Source organism: Phaethon aethereus, assembly GCF_964289735.1.
Source record: "Phaethon aethereus genome assembly, chromosome: 19".
Lineage (NCBI taxonomy): Eukaryota > Metazoa > Chordata > Aves > Phaethontiformes > Phaethontidae > Phaethon > Phaethon aethereus.
In genome coordinates, this window is record NC_138595.1 from 12497584 (window position 1) to 12512347 (window position 14764).

A 14764-nucleotide genomic window follows, 5' to 3' on the forward strand; every position below is an offset into this window, starting at 1 on the left:
TGCTTTGCACGGGGCTGCCTGGTGCCTGCACAGGACGTCACCCAGCGCTCCCACTATTGCCCGGTGCTCCCACGGGCCCATCCAGGTGCAGTCCCACCGCAGCATGCTGGCACCCTCACTGCGGGGCAGGTTGGGCGAACACGGGTCCGGCTTGCTGGGGAGGAGGTGCCACCCCAAGCCCCGTGTGCTCCCTGGCCTCTGGCCAAAACACATGGCCAGCCGGGTCACAGAATCACAGAATCACAGAATCACTAGGTTGGAAAGGACCTTCAAGATCATCAAGTCCAAGCATTAATCCAGCGCCACCACATTCCCTAAACCATGTCCTGAAGCGCCACGTCCACACGTTTTTTGAACACTTCCAGAGATGGTGACTCCAGCACCTCCCTGGGCAGCCTGTTCCAATGCCTGACCACCCTCTCGGTGAAGAAATTTTTCCTAATATCCAATCTAAACCTCCCCTGGCCCAACTTGAGGCCATTTCCTCTCGTCCTGTTGCTGGTTACTTGGGAGAAGAGACCAACACCCCCCTCACCACAACACCCTTTCAGGTAGTTGTAGAGAGCGATAAGGTCTCCCCTCAGCCTCCTCTTCTCCAGACTAAACACCCCCAGTTCCCTCAGCCGCTCCTCATCAGACTTGTGCTCCAGACCCCTTCCCAGCTTCGTTGCCCTTCTCTGGACACGCTCCAGCAACTCAATGTCCTTCTTGTAGTGAGGGGCCCAAAACTGAAAACAGGATTCGAGGTGCGGCCTCACCAGTGCTGCCTACAGGGGCACGATCCTTGCCCTACTCCTGCTGGCCACACTGTTGCTGATATAGGCCAGGACGCTGTTGGCCGTCTTGGCCACCTGGGCACACTGCTGGCTCATGTTCAGCCGGCTGTCAACCAGCACCCCCAGGTCCTTTTCTCCCGGGCAGCTCTCCAGCCACTCCTCCCCAAGCTTGTAACATTGCATGGGGTTGTTGTGACCCAAGTGCAGGACCCGGCACTTGCCCTTATTAAACTTCATACAGTTGACCTTGGCCCATCGATCCAACCTGTCCAGATCCCTCTGCAGAGCCCTCCTACCCTCCAGCAGATCAACACTTCCACCCAACTTTGTGTCATCTGAGGGAACACTCGATTCCCTCATCCAGATCATCTATAAAGATATTGAACAAGACCAGCCCCAGAACCGAGCCCTGGGGAACACCGCTTGTGACCGGCCGCCAGCTGGATTTAACGCTGTTCACCACAACTCTCTGGGCTCGGCCATCCAGCCAGTTCCTCACCCAGCGAAGAGTACAGCTGTCTAAGCCATGAGCCGCCAGTTTCTCCAGGAGAATACTGTGGAAGACGCTGTCAAAGGCTTTACTAAAGTCCAGGTAGACAACATCCACAGTCTTTCCCTCATCCACTAGACAGGTCACCGGGTCATAGAAGGAGAGCAGGACCTGCCTTTCATGAACCCGTGCTGGCTGGGCCTGACCCCTTGCTTGTCCTGCACATGCCCTGTGAGCACTCTCAAGACCAACCGCTCCATAATCTTCCCCGGTACAGAGGTCAGGCTGACAGGCCTGTAGTTCCCAGGATCCTCCTTCCGGCCTTTCTTGTAGACGGGCATCACATTGGAAAGCCTCCAGTCTTCTGGGACCTCCCCCGTTAACCAGGACTGCTGGTAAATGATGGAGAGTGGCTTGGCAAGCTCCTCCACCAGCTCTCTCAGTACTCTGGGGTGGATCCCATCAGGCCCCATAGACTTGTGGGTGTCCAGGTGGTTTAGCATGTCCTTGACTGCTTCCTCCTGGATTATGGGGGGTTATTGTGCTCTCCATCCCCATCTTCCAGCTCAGGGGGCTGAATACCCCACGGATACCTGGACTGCCTATTAAAGACTGAGGAAAAGAAGGCATTAAGTACCTCAGCCTTGTCCTCGTCCTTGGAGACAATGTTCCCCCCCATATCCAGTAGGGGATGGAGATTCTCCTTGCCTCTCTTTTTGTTGTTAATAAATTTGTAGAAGCATTTTTTGTTATCCTTTACAACTGTGGCCAGACTGAGCTCTAGCTGGGCTTTTGCCTTTCTAATTTTATCTCTGCTTGACCTAAGGAGATCCTTGTACTCTTCGTGAGTTGCCTGCCCCTTCTTCCAGAGGTGATAAACTCTCCTCTTTTCCCTGAGTCCCAGCAAAATCTCCCTGTTCAGCCAGGCCGGTCGCCTTCCCCGCCAGCTCTTCTTACGGCACATGGGGACCGCCTGCTCCTGCACCTTTAAGATTTCCTTCTTGAAGGCTGTCCAGCCTTCCTGGACCCCTTTGTCCTTCAGGACTGTCTCCCAAGGGACTCTCTCAATCAGTGACCTGAACAGGCCAAAGTCTGCCCTCCAGAAGTCCATGGTAGCAGTTTTGCTGACCCCTCTCCTTACTTCACTCACAACTGAGAATTCTATCATGTCGTGGTCGCTAAGCCCAAGACGGCCTCCGACCACCACATCTCTCACCAGTCCTTCTCTGTTTGTAAACAGCAGGTCCAGTAAGGCACCTCCCCTGGTGGGCTCACTCACCAGCTGTGTCAGGAAGTTATCCTCCACACACTCCAGGAACCTCCCAGATTGTTTCCTCTCTGCCATGTTATACTTCCAGCAGATGTCCGGTAGGTTGAAGTCCCCCAGAAGAACAAGGGCCAGCGAATGTGAGACTTCTGCCAGTCGCTTATAGAATGTCTCATCTGTCTCTTCGTCCTGGTTGGGTGGTCTGTAACAGACTCCCAGCAGGATATCTGCCTCATTGGCCTTCCCCCTTATCCTTACCCATAAGCACTGGACTTGGTCTTCACAACCGTTGATTTCTATGCAATCAAAACACTCCCTAACAAACAGAGCCACCCCACCGCCTCTCCTTCCCTGCCTATCCCTTCAGAAGAGCTTATAGCCATCCATTGCAGCACTCCAGTCATGAGAAGCATCCCACCATGTTTCTGTGATGGCAACTACATCATAGCTGTCCTGCTGCACAATGGCTTCCAGCTCCTCCTGTTTGGTGCCCATGCTGCGTGCGTTGGTGTAGATGCACCTGAGCTGGGCTATCGATTTCAACTCTGGCGTGCCACTCCTAGGCTCAACTCTAGTCAGCCTGGTTTTATCCCCTCCCCTCTCCAAATCTAGTTTAAAGCCCTCTCGATGAGGCCTCCAGCTCATGAGCAAGAATCCTTTTGCCCCTTGGAGTCAGTTGCACTCCATCTGCTGCGAGGAGGCCCGGTGCCATGTAAACCGCCCCGTGGTCAAAAAGTCCAAAATTCTGATGACGGCACCAGCCCCTGAGCCACGTGTTGATGGTCCTGGCGAGCCCCGGCCACCCAACGTCACCCACTCCGGGGTGGGAAAGCACTGGCCATGATGCAGTGCCCTGCTGCCCCTGGGAGCCCCGCAGCCCCTGGCCCCCCACTGCAGGGAGCCCAGGCTGAGGACTGTGGGGCTGCCCCCAGACCCCTGCTCACCCCGGGGCTCCTCACCCCCTGGGGCCTTGAAGCATCTCCCCCCAGCACCCAGCTCTGGGGTGGGGGACCAAAGAGGACCCTGGGGACCGCCCCAGGGATGGATCCCCCATGGCATGAACCTCCCTCCTGGTGACCTGACACCTCTCAGGGGCACCCTGACACCCCCAGCCCTTGCTGCAGGGTGGGGCTGGGGCTCCAGCTCTCTCAGCCATGGCATGGAGCGGAGCAAGGAGAGGATGAGTCTCAGACAGGGATGTAGCAAATGGGACCCCCCCCATGAACACGATGCATCCTCTGCCGCCCCGGGACCTCGACTCTTCCCACGTGTGTGTGCAGCGTTGCAGCAGCAGGTAGACACAAGACAGCAAAGTCTGGCTCCAGGGTTTATTGCAGCTGATTTCTCCCACCATGGGTAGCAGAGCTGTGGGGCGTATGGGGCCCAGGGAGGGAGCAGGGCCTGAGCAAAGCAGGGACACACCGATTGCACAGGGAAGGGAACTTGCACTGTCTCCCCCTCCCCAGGACAGGAGTGGGCACACCCACCCCAAACCAGCGCCTGCGTCCCAGTACCAACCAGCACCGCGGCACTGGGCAAAGCTGCCTGCGTGCCCGGGGCTCTGGGCGATTGCTCCGGAGCCCCAGAGCTGCGGCGTTTCAGCCGGTGATGGTGCGGGAGCTGCGGGCAGCGCGGGATGTGCACCGGGGCTGGCACAGGGCTGCTGGCAGGCACGGGAACGGGGCACTGAGCTGGGGACGGTGGCACTCCCACAAACTCCCGGGAGGCTGGGCTGGGCACTGCGGCACGGTCAGCACACATCTGTGGGTTTGACCAGGATGAGGGAGGATGCACAGTCGCCGCTTGAGCAGGTTCTTGGCCAGAAGATGTACCTCTTGCCATTGAGCAGGACGTTCTGGCACTTGTCGTACCACCAGCCCCCGTAGCTGTTAGCGCAGTTCCCGCTGTGCTGGTCCTGGTCCTTGTCGGTTGTGCTGAACTTCATGTTGTCGTGTATGCCCCCGTATGCGGAATGATAGCTGGTCAGATAGTCCTCCCCGCTGCCCAGGAAGCGGCCCAGCCTCAGCGGGTAGCCGCTAGCCTCGCTCTCCACACTGAAGATGTCATACTCGGCGTACTGAGTGACGTTGGCTTTATTCCGCACGATGAAGCGGACCTTGTAGGTGCCCTGCTGCGTCAGCAGGTGCAGGTACTCGGTGCCCAGCCAGTGATCGCCCTGCACGTTCCCAAAGCCGTACTTGTAGGTGGTCCAGGACTCCTTCCATGTGATTTCAGTGGTGTAAGTGTTCCTCTGGACGACAGTCCAGCCCTTGCCTTCGGTGTCCATGTCACACCACACCGCGCGAGGAGGTGACCCTGCCGGCTGGATGACGTACACCCCGCTGGGGCTGCTGCTGGTGAGGTGGCTGCAGTCTGCGGGGAACCCTGCGGCAGCAGATCAAGCAAGGCATGAGGGACCGGTACTGCAGGATGTGCTGGCCAGTTATTGTGGGGCAGCTGTGCTGATGCTGCTGGTGCTGGATCTCACTGGGTGCTCCGCAACCAGTGGAACATATTGGGAAAGCCTCTTATCTGCTGGTGATGAGAGGGAAGAATTGCTCTGCTTTGCAGCTTAGCTTTGAGTGCAGAGACCGGCTGTCTCTCTGTGGCTGCAGGCATGGGACACGTGCATCCAGCACCTCAGAGCCCGGCCGTGCTCAGCGCAGCACGGCTGCACCCAGACCTGGCAGCTCCTCGGCCGTCCCCCCAGCACCCATACTCACCGCCCTGCAAGCTGGCCGCACGCGCTGGGCTCGCACAGAGGAGAAGCATCCCCGCCACGGCAGGCAGGAGGACAAGGTCCCTGTGGAGCTGGCGTGTCCCAGCCTGGAGACCTGGGGAGAAAAGTGCCCATCACCGTCAGGATCAACCCCCCGGCACCTGGGGAGCTCGGGCCGGGGAAGGCAGAGCCACAGGGCACGGGCAGGAGCGGGGGGCTCCCGGGGTGGTGGGGGCTGCAGCTTCGGTGCAGGCTCTGCCCCTGCAGGTGTGAGGCAAGGTGAGAAATGGCTTTGTCACCCTCCTGATGAGCCCCTTCCCTGCACCAGACAGCAACCTGCAGTCACATTTTCTCATGTTTCTCCTTAAATGTGTTTTGTTTTTTTTTTCTACAGGTCTGGAGGCAAAAGGATATTTTTACGGGGAAGAAGTAAATCTGTGTTAAGGCATTCAGAGCAAATAGTTCAAGGCACTGCAGCTGAGTTTGGTGTATAAAACCTGGTGCTCCCGGTGCAGACCGTGCGGTTTACAGGGATGCAGGAAATAACCCAGCGGCAGCAGAGAACTAGAGAGAAACGGCTGGGTGGAAAGGGGAGGAGTGGGGTGGACACTGGACACTCTCGTTAGCTCCCGCTCCCGCGGTCCCCCACTGCTGTCACTTAGCTCGGTTTTCCACTTGCATCCCCTGGAGCTGCGAGCGCTACAGAAAAGGAGCTGTGAGGAAGAGGAGAACTCACCCATCGCTGTGGTGCTGCTGAGCGGACGCTGGGAGCTGAGCAGTCAGTCCTGCTGCTCTCAGCTCCATGCTGTCCTCTGTCCCTTTATACCTGGGTCTCTCCCTACACACACCTCCTCTGCGTGAGGATCTCAGCTCCCCTGTTTGCATGGACGAAGTTAATCATTGTGTGCCCATCTGGTGACTTCTCTTTGCTCAAGATTACATGAAGAGGCCCTAAGATGTTTTTTTCTGAGAAAAATAAAGTACTCCAAACCTCCCAGCTGTGGGGCGTTTATCAACTGCAATATACTGGACCTGCCCAGGAGTTAAATTTTTCTGGGGCTCTACCAACTGCTGCAGGGCAGTAAAGGAGCTAAAGGAGAGGCAAAAGGCAAACAGAAGGGAAGGAATTTGAACACCAAGGGTACAGGGGAGATTTGTATCACCTGGAGATCAAAGAGGATAAAACCCATATTGCCCATAGGTTTGTCAACCATTACCGGCTCCCAGCATGTCACAACGCTTCTGCGATGGCTGGAGGTCTGTCTCAGCCTCCTTCCCCGCAGAGAGCTGCCAGGAAGTCGGCCCCAGAGCTGGGCTGCGAACACGGATGCCTTTTTTGCTCTCGGTCGGTAGAGGCTGAGGGCAGCAGCCTTTCCTAGGGGCCATGCCTGACCCCTGGATGCTTGTGGCAGCTGTGAGCAAAACTAGGCTGGGGGGTGTCTGTGCAGAACCTCTTCCCCTACACTTCCCGTCCTTGGCCCATACGTCCTGGTGAGGCAAACAGGCTCAGGAAGGCTCTGCTGACCTCCTGCTCTTCCCCGCTGCATGTGGGGGGGCATCGCCCGGCAGCTTGGCACAGGCTGCGTGCTGTCTGGGAGAGCACCCTCAGCGGACAGCTCGTGGAGCAGCTGCAGCTGTTGGGACCACATCTGTCAGGAGAGGTTTAAATTGTTTCACGCGTTACCGCAGGGTGTTTTGGCAAACCCTCAGGACTGAGTTGGAGTCTCCTCCTTGTTCCCCTCTTCTTTCAACCCCTTTTCATACAGTGCCTTGGGAGGCATTAGCAGCTCCTCACCCATCACCGGCCGGCTGACTCCGCTGGACCCAGGCTGCAGCAGTGCTGTTGGGCCAGTTTGTACTCCTGTGTGTCGCTAGTGGTGGGTCTTTGGCTGGCTGCAGCACGCTCTGTTCTTCTAGAAGGTGATGCTTCCATTGGCAGCAGGTCCCACTGGCGCAATGAGGGCAGGGGAGGAATGAGGGGGCAGACGCCGGTCCCCATCTGTACAGGAGGCTCAGTCCCCTCTTCTTCCTCTTCTTCCTCGCTCCATAATTCAGCTCCCCTCACCACCTCTGCATGCCTCAACGGGGCTCACTGCTCCGAGGCTGCCTGTGCCCCGTCGCCGCTCCTCCAAGGGCAAGGAGAGCTCGCCGTGGGGTGCCAGCTGCAGGGACCTCTTTTACAGCTATCGAGTGCTGGTGGCGGAGACACCGAAGGGTGACAGCAGGAAGGGCTACCCCAGTGCTCACCGGGGCCGCACACAGTGACAGGCTGGGATGTCAGCCACGGCTTGGCACCTCGGCTTTGGTGCCGACACTCGGTGTCCTGGTGGGTGTGGGGAGCCAGCCCGGCTCCTACACGGCGTGAAGCCAGAGGGCATGGGGCGGCCGGCTGAAACGGCTGGGAAGACTCTTTCCATCTTTTTGAATTTTGGCTGCCAGGCATGTACCAAAGACAAATGCTACAGCCCCAGATTGTCTATCAATGGACTTGGGGAAGTTCTTACAAAAAGAGAGGTGCTTCATTAAAAGGAAACTGCTGAGGAGCAGTCTTGGGTCAGGTCTAAGATATTCATTGCTGTCAAACAGCATGACAGATGTTACTGCAACATCGAGTTGGCAAGAATGCTTTTTTCTGTGAACGCATGTGTCATTTTGGAGCTGGTAATTTTATGGGGCGCTGGTGTAGGACAGGGGAAGATGTGTCCTTTGGTGAAACGTGTCATCCTTGCCGCACTGAAAGGAGAGTCCTTTAGTCTTGGAGTAACCCAGCGCGGAGGCTTGGCAGGGCACAGCGAGGCGCTGGCTGGGTGGCAGCGTGTGCTGGCACTGGGACCTTCACCCCCACCTGCTGGTGTCCCGGAGGACAGCAGAGGTGGCAATGCCACCTGCGGATGAAGGACCTGGGGATGAAGGCAGTGTGGGGCCAAGCAGCCAGCCATCAGCCTTGCGGCAGCAGAGGCCATGTCAGTCCCGGCGGTGCTGTGGAGCATCCCGGGGCCAGCACAGGGATATGTTCCGGTGGCTCAGCAGCTGCTGGTGTCAAGCCACTAATAAACACCTCACTGCGGCTCTGTATGGGTGTCACTGTATGGCTGCGCTATGCCACTGCCCTTCTTAGCACTCCCCTCGCGTTCCTGAGCCATCTGCAAGGCTGGCTTCAGACTGGGCTGCTCAGTGTCTGTTAAGCATTTATTCTGCTTAACCCACAGCCACCTCATTAACTTGAGTCTGCAACCAGTTCTGTGATGAGGGCCATTACCCAGAGCTGTGAAGTCAGACCTAAGCCCTCCAGCAGACCCCTGGCTTCAGCACCAGCGCTGGACCGCTTGGATGGGCTGTGGGACCTGCCCCGCGCTGGCACCGGGGCAGCAGCACCAGCGCACACGCGGCTGCCTCGCGGGTCTGGTTCACTGCTGGAGGGCTGGCACCAAGCCAAGCAGTTGCATCACTGTGGGGGGGTGAGGGCTGGGAATGGGGACCCTTTGCTGTCCTGGTGTGTGTGGGAACCAGAGTTGCAGTGTCGGAGGACATGGCTCCCTCTGGGGTGATGCGCCGTGCCAGGGTAGGCAGACGCTGAAGGGTGTGTAACGGAAATTTCCAGCGATGCACCAGGTCACAGGATGTTCCCACAGGGTTTGGCATCAAATCCCGTAAGTAATAACAACCTCAAGAAAACTCCTCAGCAGCATTTGTCAGTTTGCTGGAATTTTGCGTGAACACCAGGTGCTGTTTCCTGAGGTTTGTCTGGGACCTCTTATCTCCGCAGCGCAACAGCTGGTGCCTGAGCAGAGGCGCTTACGGGTGAGGGCAAACAAGCCATAAATTTCCAGCCCTGGTGACAGTTGGAGGGCGAGCGCTGTAGTTCGGGTCCGCGGCTCCACCTCACCTGCCGAGCCCTAATATAACGGCAGGGTTGGCCGCCCAGCTGCCCGGCCAGACCTGCTCGGCTGCCCGCTCCGCAGGGTCCCGCAGAGACATGGGTGAGTGTGGGACGGGAGGGGAGGGGAGGGCACCGCTGTGTGTGCCCGGGCATCCCTGCCTGCTCTGCCTGTCACTGGGCTTCTGCCACCCGCACTGCAGCTCTGCTTTTCCCCCTGACCGCTTCTGGCCTCGGGACGGGGGGACGACCCTATTCCTGCTGTACCTCACCAGGTCTCTGTGAGCTTCCTGCTCCTCACGGCCTCTCCTGCATTCATGATGTCAGGAAAAACCGTCCTGCTCTGGGTGGTGATGTAAAGGCAGCATTTATTTGATATTTGTACCAGAGCCCAAAGCACAACAACAACAACAACAACAAAATGGTATGGAGGCTAATTAATGCGTTAATCGCCATCATCCTCATAAGTCCCTCAGGGTACTGAAGCTGGGTGGGCAAGCTATAGACACCCGCTCTGAACTGTTGGGGAACAAACTGTCGGGGAACGTCCTGATCTGGTCCAGTCCAAAGGAGTCTAATTGCTCCTCGGCACGTCCCTGCGGAAGCCCCACCCGTGACACGTAGCAGGGGTCTGGCGCCGGATCGGTGCCGCTGGCTGCACGCAGGGTGCTCTCCTCCTGGCGCTTCCGTGCAGCGCGCAGCCTCCAGCCTCCGCACCGTGCCTCGGTGGCAGTGGGCAGTTCTGGAACAACTGCAGATGCAGCCGCTGACTCTCAGGGTACCGCTGGCGTTGTGGCCACAACAGCACCTTTCTTTCCAAGAGCTCAGGTCCCTGTACCTCGTTTACCACTGCTGTAGTAGCTCCTGGCTCTCTTCAGGTAACAGCAAATACCTACGGTACCTACAAATCGGTGTGCCATGCTGTATTACTAGATGTTTTTCTCAAGACACGCACACTGATGCTGGCTTCATGTCTCAATTCTGGGACCCAGAGCCCCTTGCTTTAGCCCAGACCACAGCTGAAGAGGATGACCCCACTTTTGGATGCTGCAAATTTAAACCTGTACGTCGTAATCAAAGTCTGAGTGAACTTGTTTCTCTCTGGGGCTGTATGCCTTTGCAGAATGCTTATTTTTTGAAATTGTTCCTTATACTTCTGCTGCTCAATAAAGCAAAAGCATAGCTTTTGGATTTTTCTACTCAGTGAGTTTGTTTTAACTTCTGCTGACTTTAGTTAGCCAATTCTCTTTCAGAGGGTTTACATTTGCAGATTCACCATGTGTTTTCTTTCTCCAGCTGCCCATCACTCCAATCTTCTGTTCTTCGCTTCCGTGCTGGCCCTGCTAGCCCCTCTTCTTGCTCTGGACATTGAAAACCTGGAAAGATTAAAAGCAAATCTAGATGAAATCACTAATCTCCATTCAGATGAGCTCCGTTCTGGTATGCCTTTTCTCTCTTACATCACTAAACTCTGTTTGTTCACCCACACACCAGGACCCCTCTGATGCACAGAGGGAGCACAGAGAGGAGATGTGGAAAATAGTGTTGGGGAAGGGCAGCCACACTCAGAAATAGAAAGAACCTGATCTAATCTTCCTCCAATTTTAGATCTTAACCAACCATCATAAGATTTGGTAGTTCAACCTTCTTTGTTATTGACAAGACTGTATGTGGCAGCTTTTTCTAAAGAGCTGTAGATATTCAAAGGAAAATCTTATCTCTTGCCATCTGTAGTCCATCTGTAGCCCTGAAACTTCAGAGAAATTTTGTGTAAGTGACCAAACAAAATGCTTTCTGAAGCTTGCATGGCTAGATGATATAATAAACTTGTCACATCACTGATAGAGGTCACGTCACTGGAGGCGCTTGGGGAATACTATCTTACGATGATGAGTGTTGTGATTTCTCTTTAAAGAGACCATTGCTATCTTGTATGCTTTGAGCTCCTTTTCCTCTCTGAAGGTTTCTGAAGCTCTTCATGAACTGAATGAACACAGGAATCCCTTCAGGCACCACTGAGAAGCAATGCAGATTTATAGCACCAGCACTCAACAGTTTAATCTTGGTCTAAAACCACACATAGTCTGTTTTCTTCTCGATTCCCTGCTCTACTTGAAGATGTCCCTGCTGCTCATTGCAGGGGAGTTGGATTAGATGACCTTAAAAGGTCCCTTCCAACCCAAAAATTCTATGATTCTATGAGCTCCTTGTACTCATCACTACTACTTGGATATACAGTCCACTCCATGCAACTCTGTAAAGCCATAATGCCCAGTGGACCAAACAGGCAGTTGCTCAATGACTGCAGTGTTACCCTTCCTAGTATCTTATCCCTTTAAAGAGTTGACAACCAAAACCTACCATATAGGAAGAAAAATGAGCCCAGTGGCATTCTTGAAGTGCCCTACAAAAAACTTAGTGCTGGGAATAACAGCCTGTGGGGGTGGATGTACCTCTGTGCTGTGGCACAGAGCTGCTCATCTCACTCTTTTGGCTTTTCCCAATGCAGATGAAGACAGAGGGAACATGCAGCAAAGCGGAGCCAGTGACCCTCAGCAGATGGAGCACCGCAGTAAGTGCCCCTGCCACCCCGCAGGGATCAGGGAGAGGTGTAGGCAAGGAGGGTCCAACAGCAGCGGATAGGCAACAAGCCTTGGGATAACCCAGCTCAGCTGCTGGGGGCAAGATTCGATGTGCTCCTCCACAGCGCGTGCCAAGGCCACTCAGGCATCACTCATTGCCAGTGATAGCTTCACGCTGAACCGTGCCTGACAAGATCCCAAAGGACTTTGCAACCATTACTGACGTGCCATAAGTCCACTTCTCTTCTGTGGAGCTCCACACAGGGCAAGCAGAGGATGTGCCTCCCAAGCAATCCTTGCTGGGGGTTCGCAGCTGGCCACAGGGTCCAATGCCAAGGGAATGAGGTTTTCTCCTTCCTGACCCCAGGGATGCAGTGGATCCCAGGGCTGCGGGAACAGCTCGCTTACTCATTTAATCTTCTGCATAACTATGTAATAAGACACTCACCAAGCCAAACCTCTATGGTTATGAGGCAGGAGAAACACCTGAACACTGGCAAAGGCTGAGGAAACAAGAGCCTGAGCCAGAAAGAGAAGCAAATTCTGTGGTTATGCCTTCAAAATACATGCATATTCTCTTAATCACTGTATTTCCCTTACAGAGGTTTCCTGCTTTTACACTTACAGTATGAAACACAGCAGTAGAATTTTTACTACCCTGGCAAAATCCCACATATGCACATTTCCTAGAAATCCCTCTCACAGGGTCAGAGAAGCAGACTGGGGTATTACTGTGCCTGTTAGTCCTTCATGTTCTCTCCTGCCCCAGGCTGGCCCAAGGACTGCAGCGAGGTCCCTGCTGGCAGCCCCAGCGGCGTCTACGTCATCCAGCCCACAGGACTGCACCCCATCGTGGTGTACTGCGAAATGAATGTGGCGGACGGGGGCTGGACGGTCATCCAGAGGAACCGGCAGAGCACGGAGATCACCTGGGCCGAGTCCTGGAGCACCTACAAGTACGGCTTTGGGAACGTGCACACCGAGTACTGGCTGGGCACTGAGTACATCCACCAGATCTCCAACCAGAAGGTCTACCAGGTCAGGTTTGTCATCTGGGATGCCGCAAACAACACCAAGTTTGCAGACTACAACCTCTTCAGCCTGGAAGATGAGTCCCAGGGCTACCGGCTGAGGCTGGGAACGTATTCGGGGTTGGCAGGGGATGCCATGGCCTCAAACAGCGCTTCCACCGTGCACGACAACATGAAGTTCTCTGCTAAAGACCTGGATCAGGACACTTCCAGTGGGAACTGTGCCTCCAGCTACGGGGGCGGGTGGTGGTACTCGGCGTGTTATTCTGTACGGCTGAATGTCAAGGGGAGCATAACGTGGGGCAGCCTGTGCAACGGGAACTGCAAAGCTTCTGCCATCCTCATCAAACCAGCTTCTTACTGCTAGTTGCATTTTCATTTCCTTTCTGTCCAACCTGAGGCTAATTCTGGCTCTGCAAAGAGACGGAAAAAGGCAACACATGTCATGGCTAAACCGCGGTCTTTGCTGAGGTTGGTCATATCCCAGCTACTGAAGAAAATAAGGCATTTTCCACTTCTCCCTCCTGTAGTTTCCCTCTACTCCTCAGCTATGCCTTTATCGTTTTGTTCAGAGTCAGATCATTTTAATTATGTCAATAATCAGAACAGTCTCTTGCAAAATCTGGAGTTTCCAGATCTGTAGCATGCTTCATACAAAATGCAAAACAGCCAACCTATATGGCTGTGTAAGTTAATTTACATCCTTAACTTCAGGTAAACTACCTAATTTTCACTTGCTGAAGATCTTGCTCAAGACATCAATGTGCACAGTCAAATTCCCACTCTGTACCTTCTACGTTTCAGTCTTAACAGTAGTTAAATATTCAAATAAATCTGTATTCAAAAACTGTCTCAATTGTTGAAGTCTATTTCAAATCTCTGAAGTGTTCACAGAGGTTAATATGTTAGAAGGCTTCCACCACTGAAACTCAGCTTTCCTGTAGGACAGGCATTTGGGACTGCATGGCAAAAACAATGCATAAATAAAACTTGAAACACTGCATGCAGACTTCTGCCTTTGCACACAGTAGTTTTGTGTAAGCATAGGAAATGTCAAAACATTTTCACTTTTCGCAGCAGCAATGAGTTTTAGGTTTTGTTGTCCATGCAACTCGCATCCCTAAGCTTCATGGGGAGTCCATATCCTGAGCCAGGGCCAGGATGACTTCCAAGAGATGACAGCATGGAGGGAAGGCACCATGCTGCCTTTGCTATTTTGAAACTGAAAAGAGATTTGAAAGTGCCATAAAATTTCCATGTGGAAAGACATCCTGGTTCCTGCAGTCCATCCCTCTGGCATCCACAGGACTGCTCTTCACAGGTGGAGGATCTTGCTGCCGTACCAGCCAGTGTCGTAGCTTGCAGGCAGGCCCTGCTGCACTCCCATTGTTTATTGCAGGGTGACTTCCACAGTCGCCAGCTGCAACGAGGAGAAGCAGGATGAGTCCGTTAGTGCCCTAATGTTCCCCTGGCAGAAGGATGTGACCTGGAGGCTCTCAAGCCCAAGGTGAGCAAGGGAAGCAGCCGGCCCTCAAAAAAGTCTGCATGACCTGTTCCTGTGCCTGGACTTTCTAACAGCACACATGAAACACTGCCTGGTCTTCCCAAGAGCTGAAGCACACAAAAGGCCGCAGGCTTAACAAAGTCAGGCTTAACAAAGAAGGGCTGCAGGCTTAGGACAATTCATGTATACCTAACACGTCCCAGGAAAGGTGATCTATCTGGACTTCTGTAAGGCCTTTGACATGGTCCCCCACAACATCCTTCTCTCTAAATTAGAGAGATAGTGATTTGATGGGTGGACTGTTGGGTGGATGAGGAATCGGTTGGATGGTTGCATCCAGAGGGGAATGGTCAATGGTTCAATGCCCAGATGGAGATCGGTGATGAGCAGTGTCCCTCAGGGGTCCGTATTGGGAACAGTACTCTTTAATATCTGTATCCATGACACAGATAGTGGGATTGAGGGCACCCTCAGCAAGTTTGCAGATGACACCAAGCTGAGTGGTGTGGTTGACACAC

At 54.5% G+C, this 14764-nt stretch overlaps 2 protein-coding genes across 2 annotated transcripts; one reads left to right on the forward strand and one right to left on the reverse strand.

The window, feature by feature from the left end:
* Positions 1-4283: 4283 nt before the first annotated feature.
* Positions 4284-6638, reverse strand: LOC309411987 (fibrinogen-like protein 1-like protein; the record flags this gene model as incomplete). Its single annotated transcript, XM_082008766.1, has 3 exons — positions 4284-4918; positions 5257-5367; positions 6470-6638. 3 exons carry the CDS (start codon positions 6636-6638, stop codon positions 4284-4286), a joined length of 915 nt encoding a protein of 304 aa, XP_081864892.1.
* Positions 6639-9228: 2590 nt separating this feature from the next.
* Positions 9229-13139, forward strand: LOC309411988 (fibrinogen-like protein 1-like protein; the record flags this gene model as incomplete). The annotated part of the gene is made up of 4 exons (XM_082008767.1): positions 9229-9232; positions 10426-10569; positions 11639-11701; positions 12481-13139. The coding sequence occupies 4 exons, from the start codon at positions 9229-9231 to the stop codon at positions 13107-13109; spliced, it is 840 nt and encodes a 279-aa protein (XP_081864893.1). The 3' UTR covers positions 13110-13139.
* Positions 13140-14764: the final 1625 nt, after the last annotated feature.